The following is a 16,316-nucleotide window of genomic DNA, read 5'->3' as shown; positions in this document are numbered from 1 at the left end:
GTTCACAGGACCCCGCCCCTTCCGCCGCGCCCCGCCCCCTTGCGCGTGGGCGGGGCGGGGCGTTCCGCACGCTCTGGGCGTGTCCCGCGGCCCCGCCCCGCCGGCGGCGTCTGGCGCGCGCGCGGGCGGAGGGAGCGGCGGCGCGCGGAGCGGAGGGAGGGGGGCAGCGCTGCCGGCAGAGCCGTCGATCCTCCCGGGTGATCCGCGGCCGTTCCGTGGGCGGGAACAGTCCTCGGGAGCGGCGGGGGACAAAGCGGAGGGAGGCGCCCAGCTCGCCCCTCCCCATCCCGCCCGGCGCCGGTCTGGGGCGGATGTGCCGTGGGTAGGCGGCGGCGGCGGGGCCTGCGCCCGGTGGAGATGGATCTGGCGGGGACGATAATCCTGCTGTGCTCCTGCGCGGCGGGCGCTGGAGGTGAGGAGCCGCCCGGCCTCGCGGGGCCCTGCTTTGGGGCCGTCTCCCTTCCTCTCTTCCTTCTTCTTCCCTCTCTCTCTTCCCTCTCTCTCTCTCTCTCCCGTCTCCGGCGCTCGGGGCTGGCGGCGGCGGGCCCCGCTCTCCGGGGCGCCCCGGCGCCAGGGCCGCGGCTGGGCCGCCAGCCGGGCTCCCTGTTCCGCCGCCGCTTCAGCCCGCCCGGGCCTCTCCCCTGCCGCCCGGGGCCGGCCTGGCGCCCCACGCCTTCCCCGGGACTTTCCCCGCCGAGGACCGGGTCAGTTGTCCTCCGCTCTTCTTCCCCCTCGGGTCCTTCTCTCCGCGCTCGGCTGTGTTTGTTTGTTTTCCCCTCCCGGCTCCGCTTCCGTCCCTCAGGACTTCCCGCCCGGTCCCGGTGGCCGCTTCCCGGCTCCCTGCCCTCGCGGCCGCTTCTCTCACCCCGAAACCGGGAAGGACGGGCAGGCGGAAAGTGCAGCTTCAGGAAATAAAAGAGGAGCCCGGTTTCTTCCCGAAGTGTGCCCGTGACTTCCAGCAGGGTCTCCGCTCTCCCAGGCTGGGGCAAAACTCGCTTGTGTTTATGGGGACGTGTAACTGTATCGGCTCCCGTTAGGAATTGTTCCTCGGCGTTAGGAACCGGGCAGTTTCTCCACTGCGCCTGGAAATGAATGTTTAATTGATCAAATCATGGCAGAGAAAATAGTTTCGACTTTGTACAGAGAAAGAGTTTCGGGAAGGGTGCACTTGGGAGGGTGTTTCCAGAGAACTGTGGGTGTAACAACTGATAAAGACTTGTTTCCTCTGTTTCGTTTGGCACCTCTGATTTATCTGGGCTCTGCCTCTGTGTGCATCAATATGTAGGTTTATTAACAAAGAAGTTAGCGCTAAATGCTGGTCTTCCACACATTCTCAAAAAGTAACATCAAAGTATGGGAAACTTCAGTTGCTTGTACTTGTGGCTAAGCCGTGAGAAAAAAAGCAGGGTGATTTGCATGGTCAGAAGCCATCCTATTATTTATATGATGAGGAGTGGGATGCACCAAAGAATTTACGTTTTTCTTCGTAAATTTTTGTAAACTATCGAGATATTTCAGACTTAATTGTTGGCATGCTTTCAAGGCGTCTTTGTTTTCTGAACTAAATGGTGCTGGCACAGAACTAACTCAAAATAATTAATTAACCAGTTGTGAGGGTTGTTTTCACTGTTTAATTCCAGGCAGGCAGTTGTGCCTTAAAAATCGTAGTAAAAATGTGAGGTGCAGTCCTCTGGATATATAGACGAAAGTTCATGAAATGAATTTCAGAAATTCCTGGTAATTTTTTTCTTTGAGAGAAGAATGGGCACCGTAAATATTTCTGGGGACTAGGAAGCACACTTCACTATTAGTTGGTAGAAGTGCATGTCTTTGGTGTGTAACAGTGCAGGTAAAACTTTAAAGAAAGATTAATAATGCTGGATAGAAATCTAGTGATAGTGCCAATACACATCTCTAAAATACCCAGTAGAACATTTTTGGTAAAAGTCTGACTGTAATTATGAAAGATTTGCCATAGTTTTGTGTTAAATTAAAATTAGACTTTTAAGTTTAGGAAAGTCTATTTTACCAGTGTTCACATTTCTAGAGTTTCTTATATGCTGCAAATATTTTTATTTATTGAAAAATAGGATGCTTCATTTGCATATTTTTCCTTCTAGGCAGGCACTAATATCTGTGTGGAAAGGGCAAGTTCATGATTCTTAAAGAAGTTACTGTGAGAGCTGTGCAAACTGGAAAGGACTGATAAGAACCCAACAATTTACATTTCATTTATGTGCAGTGCATCTGGTCTCATTAATCTTACACAGATCTTGAAGTTAAGTTTCCTTTATCTGTAAAGTTGTCTGGTTTTAAGCCACATAGGTATTAAATAGTAATCATTTTGAAAATTTCATTAATCTGCACTTTAAAAATAATTAGGAGTTTGTATGTTTGGTCAAAGATTGGAGCATATTTATGGGATACCTGAGTTTGAACTCTTTCAGAATTACACAAGGCCTTGTGCCTGTGTACTGTGCAGGCACTCTACATATTCTAGATATAAAGGTATAGATTAACAGAACCAACTCTAACATTAGCTCACAGCTAAGTATGAATCATAAAATGAACTTCTAAAAAATGATGCAGCATAATTTGGATGGCTTCTTTGAGAATGTTTAGTGAAATCTCTTTGTGTTCTTAAAATTAGGGGAATGCCATCAAAAGCAATCAGTAGTGCTGCTGCACTGTGAAATGTACTGAAGAGTCTGTCTTGGGCTGCTTCATAGCTTTTGGCAGGTTATGTCTGTGTGGTTAAAGCAGGGACGTTATCACAAGTTTGGCCTAATAGGCCCAGAAACATTCTTGATCAGGTTCTGGTATTAGATCACTTTAGGGTTTTCTTCTGCTTTCTTTGCTTCCACTGCATAAATATCACCTTCATAAAACCAACGGTCCAGCAGGTCAGCTTGAATATTGTTTCAATAGTATAAGAAGGAAAAGCCACACAACATGTATTTTGTTTTCTTTCTGTTAGTAATTAGGGAAAGCTAGAATTTAGTTTCTGGTATATGGTGTCTACTTGAGATAGGGTATATGTACCTTGACTTTTAAGAATTCTTTTTTTAAAAGTGAATCTCAGCATCTTCCCAACACCCCTGGAATTGCTTGGCTTAAAGCATCTCTTCACTCACTGCTGCTGTCATGAATTTTGATGTGTGTGAAGTGGTGCTTCAGTTGGGTAATATTATTGGCAGCTTTTTGCAGCATGCTTTGTTGCATGTGATGAAGATGCATGCAGGTATATTAATCAGTACTTAATTATCCATACATAATGGTGTTCATAGAGGAGTGGAAATAACTAATTTAACCTCTCCTTCTACTTAAGGGTCGTTAAAAAAAAAGGGAAAGAGCAATAGCAAACACAAAGGAGAACTGTTGAGGTCTCTGACAAGCTTGGATTTAACAAGAGTGACCATGCTTTGGCTAGGCTGATGAAATGCTGAATATCATTGCAAATCTATGATAAATAGTTTCTTGTCACTGGTACAATATGCTCTTTTTATGTTGCTGGGATTTCCAAGTTGTATCTTAGTGTCTTGTGCTGCTGGATTTGAACTGCCTATTTCCCAGTGAGCATGGGAGAAATTCTGCTTTTTTTCTGGACACATGGGGGAGTTGTGGGAAGGCATTTATGAGCTATCAGCATCTGAGTGATTTAGTTGTGTTCTTACTATAAATTGAGAAGAACAGTAGCCTTCATAAATATGGCAGCATTCAGCCTCCAGCATTTATTTGGAGTTGAAAATAAAAACATTATGGCTGAGACAGTGCCTAGTCAAGACAGCTGTCAGATGGTTGTTTCAGAAATGCCTGTGGTAATTAAAAATAAATAAAATCAGGTGTTTAGGTGATTGCTTTGAAATACTGTTGCCCAAAAGCCTCATAGTGCAGTTTGTTTATGCTTCTAAAAGATGCAAAAGTTCATTTTGCGGTATGGCAGAGCTGCTGTACTGAGTTACTGCTGTCTGGTGCTCCTGCCCTGGCTCTGCACTCCCATCTCTCCTCCTGGCATGAGAAGTCAATCCAAAGAAAAAAAGAAACTCATCAGTTCCTGCCAGATGTGTAACTAGAGTTGCTTTATTGAGCAAACCCAGGCCTGATGGGGAAGAAGAACTGGGACTTCCACAGGGTGGAGGGGAAGAAGGTCAATAAAAAGCAGACATCTGCTGGCACTGGTGTTGCCATACTGTCTGACCGTGCCCTAAATGGAGGCCTCAGTGAAGGGAAATGATCCTGACTTGACTTCTTGATTACATGTTTTTCTTTCACCAAAAACTCACTTGACCAGAAAAGAGAGAGTATTTTTGTCAGCTGAACCTAGTGCAAGGGGAGAAGGGGAACAGAGTAGGTGTAAAAGGGCAGCAGTTTCCTTCTGCTGGCAGTTTGGAAACAAGAGCCTGAATAAGTTCTTCAGAGAAGTCCAAGTCAGGTGGTATATGGTAGAACATCTGCTTTGCTAAATCTGAATGCAGTGTACATTCTTTAATGTCCCATGTAAATTGAGCTTTTTTGTAAGATGGATAAACTCTATGTTGAAAATAACTTGAAGCAAAAGTTGCTTTGGTTATCTTAATTGAAATTATAATAATAATTCTCTACAAGATGTTTATCACATGCTGGCATTTTGAATCTGCAAATTAGTGATGATGCTTGCAGTAATAAGACTTGTCTGGTGAGTTAGCTTGGCTTCTGAACAATTTCTGATACTCTGTCAAGTTGTATTCTGTGCTTTTTTCCAGCCCACTAACAAACTTGAGTTGTGCTTGAGCTATTTGCATTTGTCATGCAAGTCTTAATCTGAGTGGTTTAATGCAAACTTCATCTTTTAGAACAGTGCATGCTTGATTTATCCTCTTATGGGAAGTTAAATGTTATTCTGTTTTATAATGACGTGTATAAAATTAATAGATATTTATATTTACATGGGTAAACTTTCAGTACTGTTGATTACTAGTCATTTTTTTGTGCATGGAGCTAGCTTCCATAAAAATGTCTTCCAGAATCTACACAGACACTGAGATTAGTCTGACCAGCCTGTAATTCTCCAGGCCTTCCTCCTTGAAGATGGGGATGACATTTGTCAGGAGCACCGCTCTATAACAGGACCTTTTTAGAAAGGTGATGGAAGCCTTGAAGTGGTGTCAGCCAGCCTGCTCAGCACTCTGCATGCCTCCCATCTGATCCTGTGGGCTCGTGTGTATCCAGGTGGCTGAAGTGTTCCCTTGCTCATGTCACCTGCTGCAGGTGCAGGATGGGAAGGGTTTGTCTGGGGGGAGAAGCTCTTCAGGTTTTCTCTGGGGAAATAACTGACCAGGGAATCACTGAGCACATCCCACCAGACACCTGCTCCATGTGTTTGCTCACCTTGTGCCAGGAAGCTTACAGCTAAAATCACATGGATGATCCAATTTAGCCTTTGCATAAGGCTGGTTAGAAGGTGAGAGTACATGTCTCAGACTCCATACCTGTCCAGTGGGATTTGTTTATTCACAACAACAACAACTGTAGATGCTTCACGGCTCTCTAGGGATCCTGAAGAGTTGTATATCCTCTCACACAAAACATCTTTCACAGGGACTGGCACACTGAGACATTTGCCTAAATGCTCTGCTGGATTCTGTTTTAAGTCCTTCCCGGTGTTTGGTTCTAAGCTGGTGAGAGTAAAGCTTCGTTCCTGCAGGGAATTTGTCACAGGAAATGCCACATCTAGTTTAGCAAGTCTTTGGAAGACTATACTGTCAAGTTCACAAGCCATCCCCATGTCAGTCTCTGATGTCTGTATCCTAAAGGGTTTCTGTCTCCCAGCTTAGTGTTTAGGTGGAGTGTAATGTTGTTTTATTCCACCAGATTGCCTGGAAGGCATCACGCTGTTTTGTTTTGTTGATGGCAACATGACACATGGAATTTGTAGAGCAGTTCCCATAAACTACATTTAGGTGTTCATGGTTCAGTGTTTCTTACTCCGGGCTTCCTGACAGTATCCTTAATTGAAAAGATCTTGGTCATGCAATCTTTGTTAAAAACCCCAGACCCCTAGTTTTTCATTTACAGAAAATAATGGCAGTAGTTTGTAACAGAGGTTGGGATCTGGTGTGTGCTATCATAATGATTTCTTGGGGTGTGCCACTTCCAGATTCTGTGAAAGACTTCTTCCTTTTTGATGCAGTCTTCTAATTACAGAAACTGGAGCCAGCAGTTCTACCTGCCTCATGTACCTCAGTTTAATGAACTTTTGCCTCAGAATCCTCTATAGATTCTTGTGTTACTATGGTTGAGCTACTTATTAAGTTATCTTTGTAAAGAAGATAATCCCTTTTGATAGGTAGCTGGTTTGATTACAAGGAGAGTGTGATCAGTTGCAGACTTTGAATGCTGTAGCAATGTTGATGTTATAGAGGTTTCTGGAAGTGAAACTGTTAATTTTGAAGCATTAAGTCCCTTTTTGGAGAAGCCATAATGCTCTAGGTGCTGTGCAGCTGCTCTGCTTAAGCAAGAAGAGAGCAGCAGGAGTGTTTGTGTTAAGTGTTTGCTATGAGAGTACTTAAAACATAAGGAGTTCTTAAAGTTTTGGAGAAAGGGAAAAGAAAGCGTTGTTTCCCTTTGTGATCATACCAAGTGTATTAATTTTTTGTTGTTGTTGTTAAGAAGAAATATCTTTGCTTAAAACCCTCTGCTTTTCCTTAGCAGAGAGAACAGTTACAAAACTTCTAATGTCAGTAGTCTTTTACTGTCTTGTCACAGTAGTTAGCACTTAAAAACTATTCTTTGTGACTCAGTTAAATGCTGTCTCTCATCTTTTCACGTGGTCAGGAGACCTGGATCGAGTGCCAAGTGTTATTGGGTCTTCAGTAAGTTGTCACACTTCAAATTCTTTTTTCTGGTTGCCTGAAGCTGTTCAAAGTGTATCTTGCAATACTGAGAAGAAAAACGGTCTGTAACATTTTAAGGAGTACGTTATTACAAGTTTCCTACCACAGAAAATTTAAAGATGATTCTGAAGCACAGGAGTTTACACATTCTGCAGTGCACTTACTCTCTAGTTTTGATCACGTTCTTAAAGCACGTTGTTAATATAATACTCTAGATTCAGGTTCATTTAACAATTAAAACTTTTAAGTTTTAGCCTATATCAATTAATTTTGAAGCTTGGCTTCTTAAATGTTGGCACTTCTGGGTCATACACCTGGAATTGGAAAGCATGTATCTGTAGTCAGGCACATGTACATATCTCAGGGCAATTTGATGTGGTTCCCAGTTCTTGGGTTACAGGAGGTTCATTTTGGAGGGATTATGTTGGAAATGATGAGAGAAACAACAGACACAAACATCCTGCATCCTCAAAACTCCTGCTTGTTACTGAAACTTTGTAATGATCCTGTGTCCTACTGGGATTAGAAATAATGTAGACTTTGTTGAACCACACATTTTAAACGTTTTAAGGTGCCTAAGATGCTTTCCTTTCTGAAAAGCTGAGTGAGAATGGACATGTATTTTGAGACTAAGAGTGAGAGAAAATTAGAATGAAGTTTTGTTATTGGAATGTATTTGCAGTTAACAATGAAGAGTCAACATTTGCAGAAGCCTACAGTACTGTGAGTAAGTTTGAATGGGATTTCTCTGCAGTATAGCATTAATTGAATTTTAAACAGATACAGCAGTATCATCTTGTGCACATGGCTGCTAGATGCAAGCAATGCATTTGAAAGTATTAATTTACTTGGCCATCTTTTTAGATATCTGAAGAAAAATACCACATGTAGTGCCTGAGAACTAACATTTAGGTTGGTTTGAAGTTAAATTGATTATGAGATAGTATTGTTTCTTCTTGCATAATTCAGAGTTGTTCTGGTTTTCTCCACAAGTTGTATTTTGAGGCTCTTTTAGTGATTAGTGTCTCTTCCTCCATCAGGATAGGAGGGTAAAAATCTTTGTCATTTTCTGCCATGAATTCATTTTAACATAAGGCATAAATATTACCCTAGAAGGAATTGTACAAAATAGACTGAACTGAATCTACATCTCTGGAGATACATTTTAATAAAACTTTTCCATGTGGTAGAACATTTCATGTGATACAAAATGTGTTGCTAGGTGTCATGATTTGCTCTTAATTTCCCTGGATATTTCACATGTAGAATGCAAACATTCTGAGCAGATAGTGTGGTGTCATGACTGCAGAGTGAAGTTGGAAGCACAATTTCAGGGAACCCGAAGAGAGATATTCAGCTGTTGCACTTCTTATTTTGAATCAGGAGTGCTTTTCTAAAACATCTCTCAAGCATTCCTGTTGACAGTGATGTACTTTGCATTGGGAGCTAGTTTTGGAGTAAATGAACTATACTTGTATTGAAATTCAAGTAGAAGATGCTTTCAAAGGCCAATCTGATGCACTTGTCGCTGCAGATTTTGTGTCCTGTGTGTGGGACTAGAGTTGAATGAATCTGATGTGTACAAAGGAGAAAAATAAGTTAAAATGGATATAAAGTGGAATTTGGGTCCTTGTTACCAACTGCTTTGCACCGCAGGTCCGCCATGCCTGGTAGTATGGTTATAACCTTGCTTGTCTCTGTTTTCCAGGCCAGTATGGAAATCCTCTGAACAAGTACATTAGACACTATGAGGGGCTGTCCTACGACGTGGATTTGTTACACCAAAAACACCAGCGTGCCAAGAGAGCAGTGTCACATGAAGAGCAGTTCTTGCGCCTGGATTTCCATGCTCACGGAAGGTTAGTGATATCTTAAAAGGTGTTTGCTTTAAATATTTTATTCATGTGTTTTAATTGGAGTGAAATGGAAAGGGTGAAATGCAACCACCAAAATAGCATTAGCTAGAATACACCACATTGTACTGTTTGCAGTTTCTGTGGAGTATTTTCCATCATGTCCATTGCAGGTATGAAATTGTTACTTGCAAGCACTTCTTCAAGCATCTGATGGTAATGCACTTTGAAGCTTAACTAATGGAATCATACTCAGAACAGAATGGTAATTGATTCTGAGTTTATAATGTGGTTTTGTGTTGCATATATAATTGGTTTTTTTCTTAATTTTTTTTTTTCCAAGAGTTGTGCCAAACTGCCTGAGAAAATGTAATTGAGAAAAAGTAACATTTCAAATTGCATTTGAAGCTACAGAATAGGCCAAAAATATTCTGGTTTGTGTGTACTGGTGTTATCTGTTTTTTTTGTGCTATTGTGAAATTCAGAAATTATTTGACATGGGGAAAGATGGTTACTGTTACAAGACATGCTGTGCATTGTATTTAATGTGTAAGATCCAGTATGAAGTGAGATATTCAGTGTGACCAACTGAAGTAGAATTTGTAGGTTTTCACTTATGAAGATCTCATTGCAATTTGGAATTGCCTGCTTTTTGTATAACCCAGGATAACAGGAAGAAAGTTCTAATATTTGTGTCTGTATCTTAGTTTCTATGACTCCCTCCTTTGCAACACTTAATATATTTCAGGAATGTGTAATGCCCTTCTTTTTCTTGTTACTTCAGTTACAATTGAAGTATTTAGAACTTGATAAATAATTGTGAGCCATATGTCGAAACAAAAGAAGTTTAACAGAGAAAATGTAAACCTGGGTCTCCTGAATCTGTTTGGGATTTTTTTTTCTGAGTAAGTGTTTTGGTTTTGTGCCAGCTTGTCGTTTCTTCAGGGACTGAACTGTTGTTCCTGAGGTTTCTGATGAAATGACTGAATTTCAGTGCATGCTCCTGGAGGGTCAGCATTAGGGTTGTATTTCTAAATGCCATGGAACTACAACCCAAATCCTGATATTGAAGTCCTGTCCTTAAAACCATGTTTTCAAGTGTGATTTTTAGTCCAAGGAATTTTATTGTTTAAAGAAGAGTCATAGTGCTGCTGTCTCTGCTGTAACTTCACTGGCAGTCTCTAGTTTTCCCTTTTAAATTGTTCTAATAAACAAGCCTGCAGAGTCAAATGCTCCAGAGGCTCCCCACAGTGTAAACCTTGTTACTTTTAAATCTCCAGCAAGGTTTCAAGACAGTGAAGTTCAGTTTGAGCCTAATGCTGCCACTTCTAAGCTGCAGGCTGGTGGATAATTTAAGCTCACTGAAGTGTGCACTGCTGCAGAGAGAAACAGGCCTAACCACATTCCCAGCATCATCCTTGTGCTAACACTGCTAGTGTTAAAGCCATGCAAGGAATAGCATCTGGACATTAATCTGTCTAAAAATTATTTGGGGAAAAAAAATCAGTGCCACTTGAAGGAGTGATGGAAGAAGGAGGAAACCACTCTCGCTGGGACCAGGCCACATTTCAGGCTGCTTGAACAGGTTCCTCTTGTCATTGGTAAAGATCCCATAATAATCTTCTGTAAGACAGAGCTGCTAGCTTAGGCTCTGAGTTCTCTTTGTGGTGAGAGGGGGGGTTGAAAATCCTTTTCCTGTAAAAATGGTAGTTGCACTGAGGATAATGTCTAAAAAAAATTTCCTCTCTTACTTCACAGAGGAAGACCCCGCTTAAGTCAATCATGTTTATAAATATTTTGGTAACACCTACTGTTACTCATGAAGAAAAATGTTGGTGTTTGTATGTGGAATTGATCATAAATCCCTATGGTTTGAGGCACAAATCCATCATTAACTGAGGAGGCTGATTGGAAACTGACTGTTGTAAGGTCAAACCAGTCCATAATCTAGGATTTGGGTAGTTTCCTGTGGCACACCTAACACTTGTGGCCAAAGAGAGGGTAGTTAACAGGATGTAAATTTAGTCTAAAGTTCCTGTTTATCAATTTGGATGTGTTCTTACAAAATATTTTAATTTTGCTTTAAATATGAATTAGGAAGGATCAAGTGAATTGGTTTTACTTCACAGAGTCTGTTTATTTGCTTTGAAGGTATGTAGCAGTTTGAGAAGCTGTATAAATAGGATTGGCTTTTTGCAGTTGCAGCTGGTTTATTGTGAATAACTAAGTGATTTATGTCATCACTGAGAAGGACAAAAGTAAAGCTTTTCTATCAAGCATTGGAGTTACTTTGTGTGAAGGTAGGAAATAAAGCTTTTGCAGAACACTTGAATGATGTAGATACAGGCTGTGGAATTTTAAAGTGCTGTGGCATTTAAAAACAGATGGTGAAACGTAAGGCATTCAGTCAACATGAGAGTTAAGATTCTGAAAACTTTTACCTGATCTTATTTAATGGCCTTTTACCAAATGGTCTGTTAGGGTTTGTCCAGGTGTAGTGGTTCATTGGCACACAGCTGTCCAACTTGCATCCCCTTAATAAATATAGTAAACAGCTTCTATTTATGAGGACTGAAATGGCAGTCTTGTATTTTGATTTGGATTCTGATTAAATGGCTGTGTTTTGTAGTCAGGAAACAATGGAAAAGCTGTCCTAATATTTACTGCTGTTCTCTGCTGGCAGCAGCAAGTGAAGCTGGGCCACAGTGGTTCTCAAGCTGTGTCTCTGTGAGCAGTTGGAACTCCTAAACTTCATCTTTTGGTGTGTGCCAAAGGAAGCACCTGCTGCTCACGTGGCCAGTCAAGATGGGAAAGTGATTTGGCTGCTTATTTTTCACTGAGGTTAATTGGTTCTTCTGTTCCGTGTAGAGGCAAATTTGCTTGAAGAAGGAGTGGAGAACTAAGCAGTGGTGAGAGGGAGGATGCAGTACCAGCCTTTTCTGTGGCAGTGCTGACATATGCCAGACAATCATTCATCAGACTTACACTTTCATTGTCCAGAAAATAGCTGGCAGCTACCAGTATTTTAGGATTGTGTAAGTAGCATCTGTTCTTTTCAGTGGGCTGTTTAGATTTAAGAACTGTATCTCATAGTACGCTTCTGTTGAAAAATGAAAAAATAAAACCGCAATTTAAATATTACATATTTATACCAAATGAAAGGGGCCATTTAACTATGGGCTAATAGTTAAATAATGAAATAGATAGTGAAATGATGGAATTAAACCCAAAGCTACCTTTTTTTCATACCAGATTTAGTAATTCTACAAATGAATGCCGTTTGTATAATATGCCATCACTCAGAAACCTTCTTTGTTTAACTTTCATCTGAAAGTTAGATGCCACACAATGTACTGCTCAGAATAGAAGTTGTTCAACATCTTTGTTGTTTGGTAATATAAAATACAACTTCTTGGGGTAAATGCAATGAACTCGACTGAACCAGCCCACTCTTCAATGCTGAAATACTAACTTAGTAGGACAATTAAAATTGCTGAAACTGAGCTACAAATCCTCATTAATTCTTTTTTATAATAAACCATGCATTAGATTAATCAGCATTATTGCTTCCCCAGTGGTGTAAAATGTGCTTATTTCTGTAATGCTTCAACTTGGAAGGAATATGAAGGTTTGAAACGATCCTGGGTGTGTATCAGAGCTCTTCCACCTGCCAGTTCATATTGAGTGTTCTAGTGTGATTTCATTTAAGGTGCCCTTTGAGTCCAGGAAAGACTCACACAAAGTTAATGAATGCACAGTATTAATCCCAGGAACTTGGTTAATATAAAACAGTTTTTGAACCCATCCCACAGCCCTTCCCCCCAAAAAGCAAGATATAGCACAGACTCCCCAAAATACATGTATTGATTCAAAGAAGAACAATGCCTTTGGCACTGCCTTGAGATACAGTGAAGCATTTTAAATAGAGTAACTTCCTTTTGCATGTCAAGGTAATGTCAGCAGCTTGAAAAAGGAAGTTGGGACATCATTCAAACTGACATTGGATTTTATACAGTTTGCACCTGATCACAAAATGTGCACTTGCACTTGTTCACTTCTGACATAGCTCTTCCCCTGCAGAGAAACTGGAAAGTTTTCTTCCCTTTTTCAGTAGAAATATTTGCAATATATTAATCATAGAATATCTTGACGTGAATTCCTATCCACTGTAGAATGTCAGAAAAATGCTGAATAGTTCATAGTGATTTTGAGGACAGAGCTTAAAAAACTTGGATGATGTCTGATATTCTAACTGTGCTTCTTTACGTAGTGACAGAACTGGGAATTCCTGAGATGCTAATGCATTCAGAAGGGAAAAACTATGTCTGTGTATTGTTCAACTCTATTTTCAGTCAGCTTTTTATTTAATACATTACTAATAACTTATGCTTTCTAATTCTTTGCTTGATCCTGTTAATTGTCCATCCACACCCACTTTCAACACTCCTAGATTAGTTGATGACTCTTGCTTGGGAAAGGTGCCCACACAACTTGAGTGAACAGTTGAATTTTCAAGTGGTACTTGAACACATGATAACACCTGCTTATTATTAAATTAAGGATACATTAAGAATTTCTTTTAAGATGTTACTAAAGGTAATACCTAAAATAATAGAATTTTAGGTCAAATCTACAGAAAAAATGTAGCTAAACTGTAAAACATACTTAGGTATTTCCTGTAAGAAAATACCATATTATTTCTATACTGTAAGTTGTCCAGACATGTTTGTAGGATCTCTCTGCATGGTCCTTATAGGAAAACTGTGGACCACAAAATTTCAATTCTTAATTAAGTCTGTGGGGTTTTTTAAAATTCTTGATTCTGTAATAATCTGTAATCCTTCATATTGCCCTCATTACTTAGAACTGATAAATGTGTTTAAACAACATCATCGTTGGCCATGTTTGAGTAGTTTATAAAAACAAAGGAGGATACCTGCAGAGAAATACTACTTGATAAACTGATTTTAGAAGTGGTGTTCTGAGCGTGCTGCCATGCTGAGATGGACTGAAGTTACTGAGCCAGTTTCTGCTGCATTAAAGAGGACTTTTTATTGTCAGCTTAAGGTTTTTATTACACTAGATGTTCTTTTTATGGCTTTTAATTTAAGTACTTTTTAAATTGTCCATACAGTACAGGGCTCAATTCATAACATGGATCTGCCTTCTATGTTCTATGAGCCTGTCAGAACAAAAGCAGATTCAGTATTACTGGACTAATCTGAAAATGTATGTTGTGTCTCTTCCAATTCCATGTGCACTTAAACACACCCCTGAACAGCTCAAGTTCTTCAGTAGGTTGGTTCAGCAGTAATCAAATAGAACCTACTCCTTGGCTTTGTGAGACTTAGGAGAATTATTTTCATGAATTTTACTAAATGAATTTTTTTACAAGATTCACTTACTGCAACTCATTTTAGGCTGTCCTGAATTTGAAAAGGAAAAAAAAATTATGTCTTTAGTTCTTACTGTAGTTTTCTTAGTATTATTCACTGCTCTGTGGAAATTCTTCATTTTAATTACCTATCTATTGGACCTTTTAAGTTATATACCTCGACAGATAATTTGTCAGACAAGACACCTGTGAATCAAGTGTCACTTCTACACCTGTTTTGTCAAAAAAAACATAAACCAAACCCACCCTGTGCTGGTGGTTGTAGGTGAAGCAGTTTGATCTTGCAGAGAATTGGGAAGCAGGGAATTTCTTATACATTTTTTAGCTGAAATGAAGTTAAAAAATTCTGGGGATTGAATCTGTGGGTTAAATGTCTTGCATTTTATGAGTTTAAATACAGTGAGCTGGGTTATGTGTATCCCTCAGGAAAAAAGGCATTTGATGTTTGACTTGGGTTTGTCTGGGAGACACGTGGTTCAATGGTGTTGGACTGGTTGGACAGCCTGGCTGAGGTACAGCATTTCCACTGCAGTGCTTAAATTGGTATTAATGGTTTACAGCTCTACTCCCTGGCCAGCAAACTTCAGTAGACACAGCCATGCTCTGAGAAAGTCATGTTCTTAAAATGTATATTTAAATGAATGTACCTAAGCTATGTGCTCTTATTATCAGCTAGTGGATTTATCTTGTGTGTCTTCACTTATTTAACAAGAAAGCTTCTTTCCTAACTACTTCCATAGTTTGAATTCATGTAGTAACTTTGCTTGTGCTTGTATTCTAGTACATCTTTACCTCTTTTCTGATTTTTGATATCTTGTTTTTGTTAGGACATGGCGTTGCATATAAATAGCCAATTTCATGTAAATACAAATGGGAAGGTTATTTTCACTAAACAGGAAACCAGGAAGTCAACTCCATACTGAACTTCCCAAATAAGTTTTACTGAAAGGAGGGGGGGAAAAAAGTCAACCTTGGGTAAAGGCTGTTCTGCCTTTAAAATCTGTACAGTGTCCTCTTCAGGACAGAGATACTTTGTCAGAGTGTAAATGAGCCAACATGTAGCTTCCTGTAATCCTACTTGGATGGTTTCTGTTATCTGAGCTAGCTTGTGTTTGCAGCGATGCATATCAAGAGTAATCAGTGGGAAATGCTTTGGAATGAAGGCTGCATCCTCATTGGAGTGTTCTAGAATACCAAGTTTAGCAAGTCTGACTTCTGAAGGTCGGGAAGGACATCTGAATAACCACAAGTGTCATCCTAGAGGTGCTAATGGAAAGCAAACATAAGTTGCAGGCATTCTAGCTGGGATGGCTGAGTGTTGAAATACTGTAGAGATTGGGATTTACATAAACACTTACTAAGGGATGATTCTGTGTGCATCTAGGTGGATCAAAGAAAGAGTGATAAACCTGGAGACCCTATCATGTGCTGCTTCAAAGATAAGTTTTCTTTAGTGTAAGTAGCAGGACTGTGGGAATTATCAATTAAGTTATAGTATGTTGTGTAGGTTTAATTGCAAGTTAAACAATGAAAAAAAACCTCCAAATGTGATAGTTCTGTAGAATTGTGGGTAGTATAAATCCAGTATTAGGTTGTTAAGCTGCCTTCTATTTACTATAGTTCAGAGCTGGAATGAGTCTGACAGTCCTGTGGGAGCTGAGTGGATTGTGGGATGCCTCATGGAAGCAGTTAGAAAGAGCTCCAGTTACTCTCCCTGTCCATTTATAGGCCCCCCTTCCATTTTTCCAAGAAGAGAGTCTTTGAGTTCTTAGGTAGGAAAAGTAAGGATAAAAGACTTGCACGTCAAGCAGAACAGTATTTTCTAGGTGCTGACTTGTGAGGAGGGTGATGGAGCCATGGCTGTGAGGATTTTTCTGGTTCCTACTGGGAAGAAAAGACTGTGAACCTAAAAATGAACTCTCCTTGTACTGAAGTCCTGTTACATACTGCTGCCAGCTCATCCCCTTCAGCTTCCTTTCCCCAGCCACTTCTTTCAGCTGTGGAGTAACTCCTCCATCTCCTTCTTTCCCTTTCTCTTTTCTCAACAACCTCCTCTGGTCACTTAATGATTCTGTGGGCCTGTCACCAGTTAGAGCAATTTGAGGAAAGGCAGAAAAGGGATAGCACCAAGTGCCCTTTTTGTATGCCAGGTAACAGCCTTTTCTGCCACTTGTGTGCAAGTCTGCAGGCTTGGTA

At 40.4% G+C, this 16,316-nt stretch overlaps 1 protein-coding gene across 1 annotated transcript in view; it reads left to right on the top strand.

Annotated features, from left to right (window-relative positions):
- Nucleotides 1-105: 105 nt before the first annotated feature.
- ADAM10 (ADAM metallopeptidase domain 10) overlaps nt 106-16,316 on the top strand; it is a 42,090-nt gene continuing 25,879 nt past the window's right edge. The window contains exons 1-2 of the mRNA XM_054642431.2: nt 106-412; nt 8,581-8,731. Coding sequence (XP_054498406.1) covers nt 358-412; nt 8,581-8,731 — 206 coding nt within the window. The 5' untranslated portion in view covers nt 106-357. The remainder of the gene's footprint in view (nt 413-8,580; nt 8,732-16,316) is intronic.

Source organism: Agelaius phoeniceus, chromosome 13 (assembly GCF_051311805.1).
Source record: "Agelaius phoeniceus isolate bAgePho1 chromosome 13, bAgePho1.hap1, whole genome shotgun sequence".
Lineage (NCBI taxonomy): Eukaryota > Metazoa > Chordata > Aves > Passeriformes > Icteridae > Agelaius > Agelaius phoeniceus.
The sequence above is the reverse complement of the archived record's forward strand: the minus strand, read 5'-3'. Positions and strand labels throughout refer to the sequence as shown.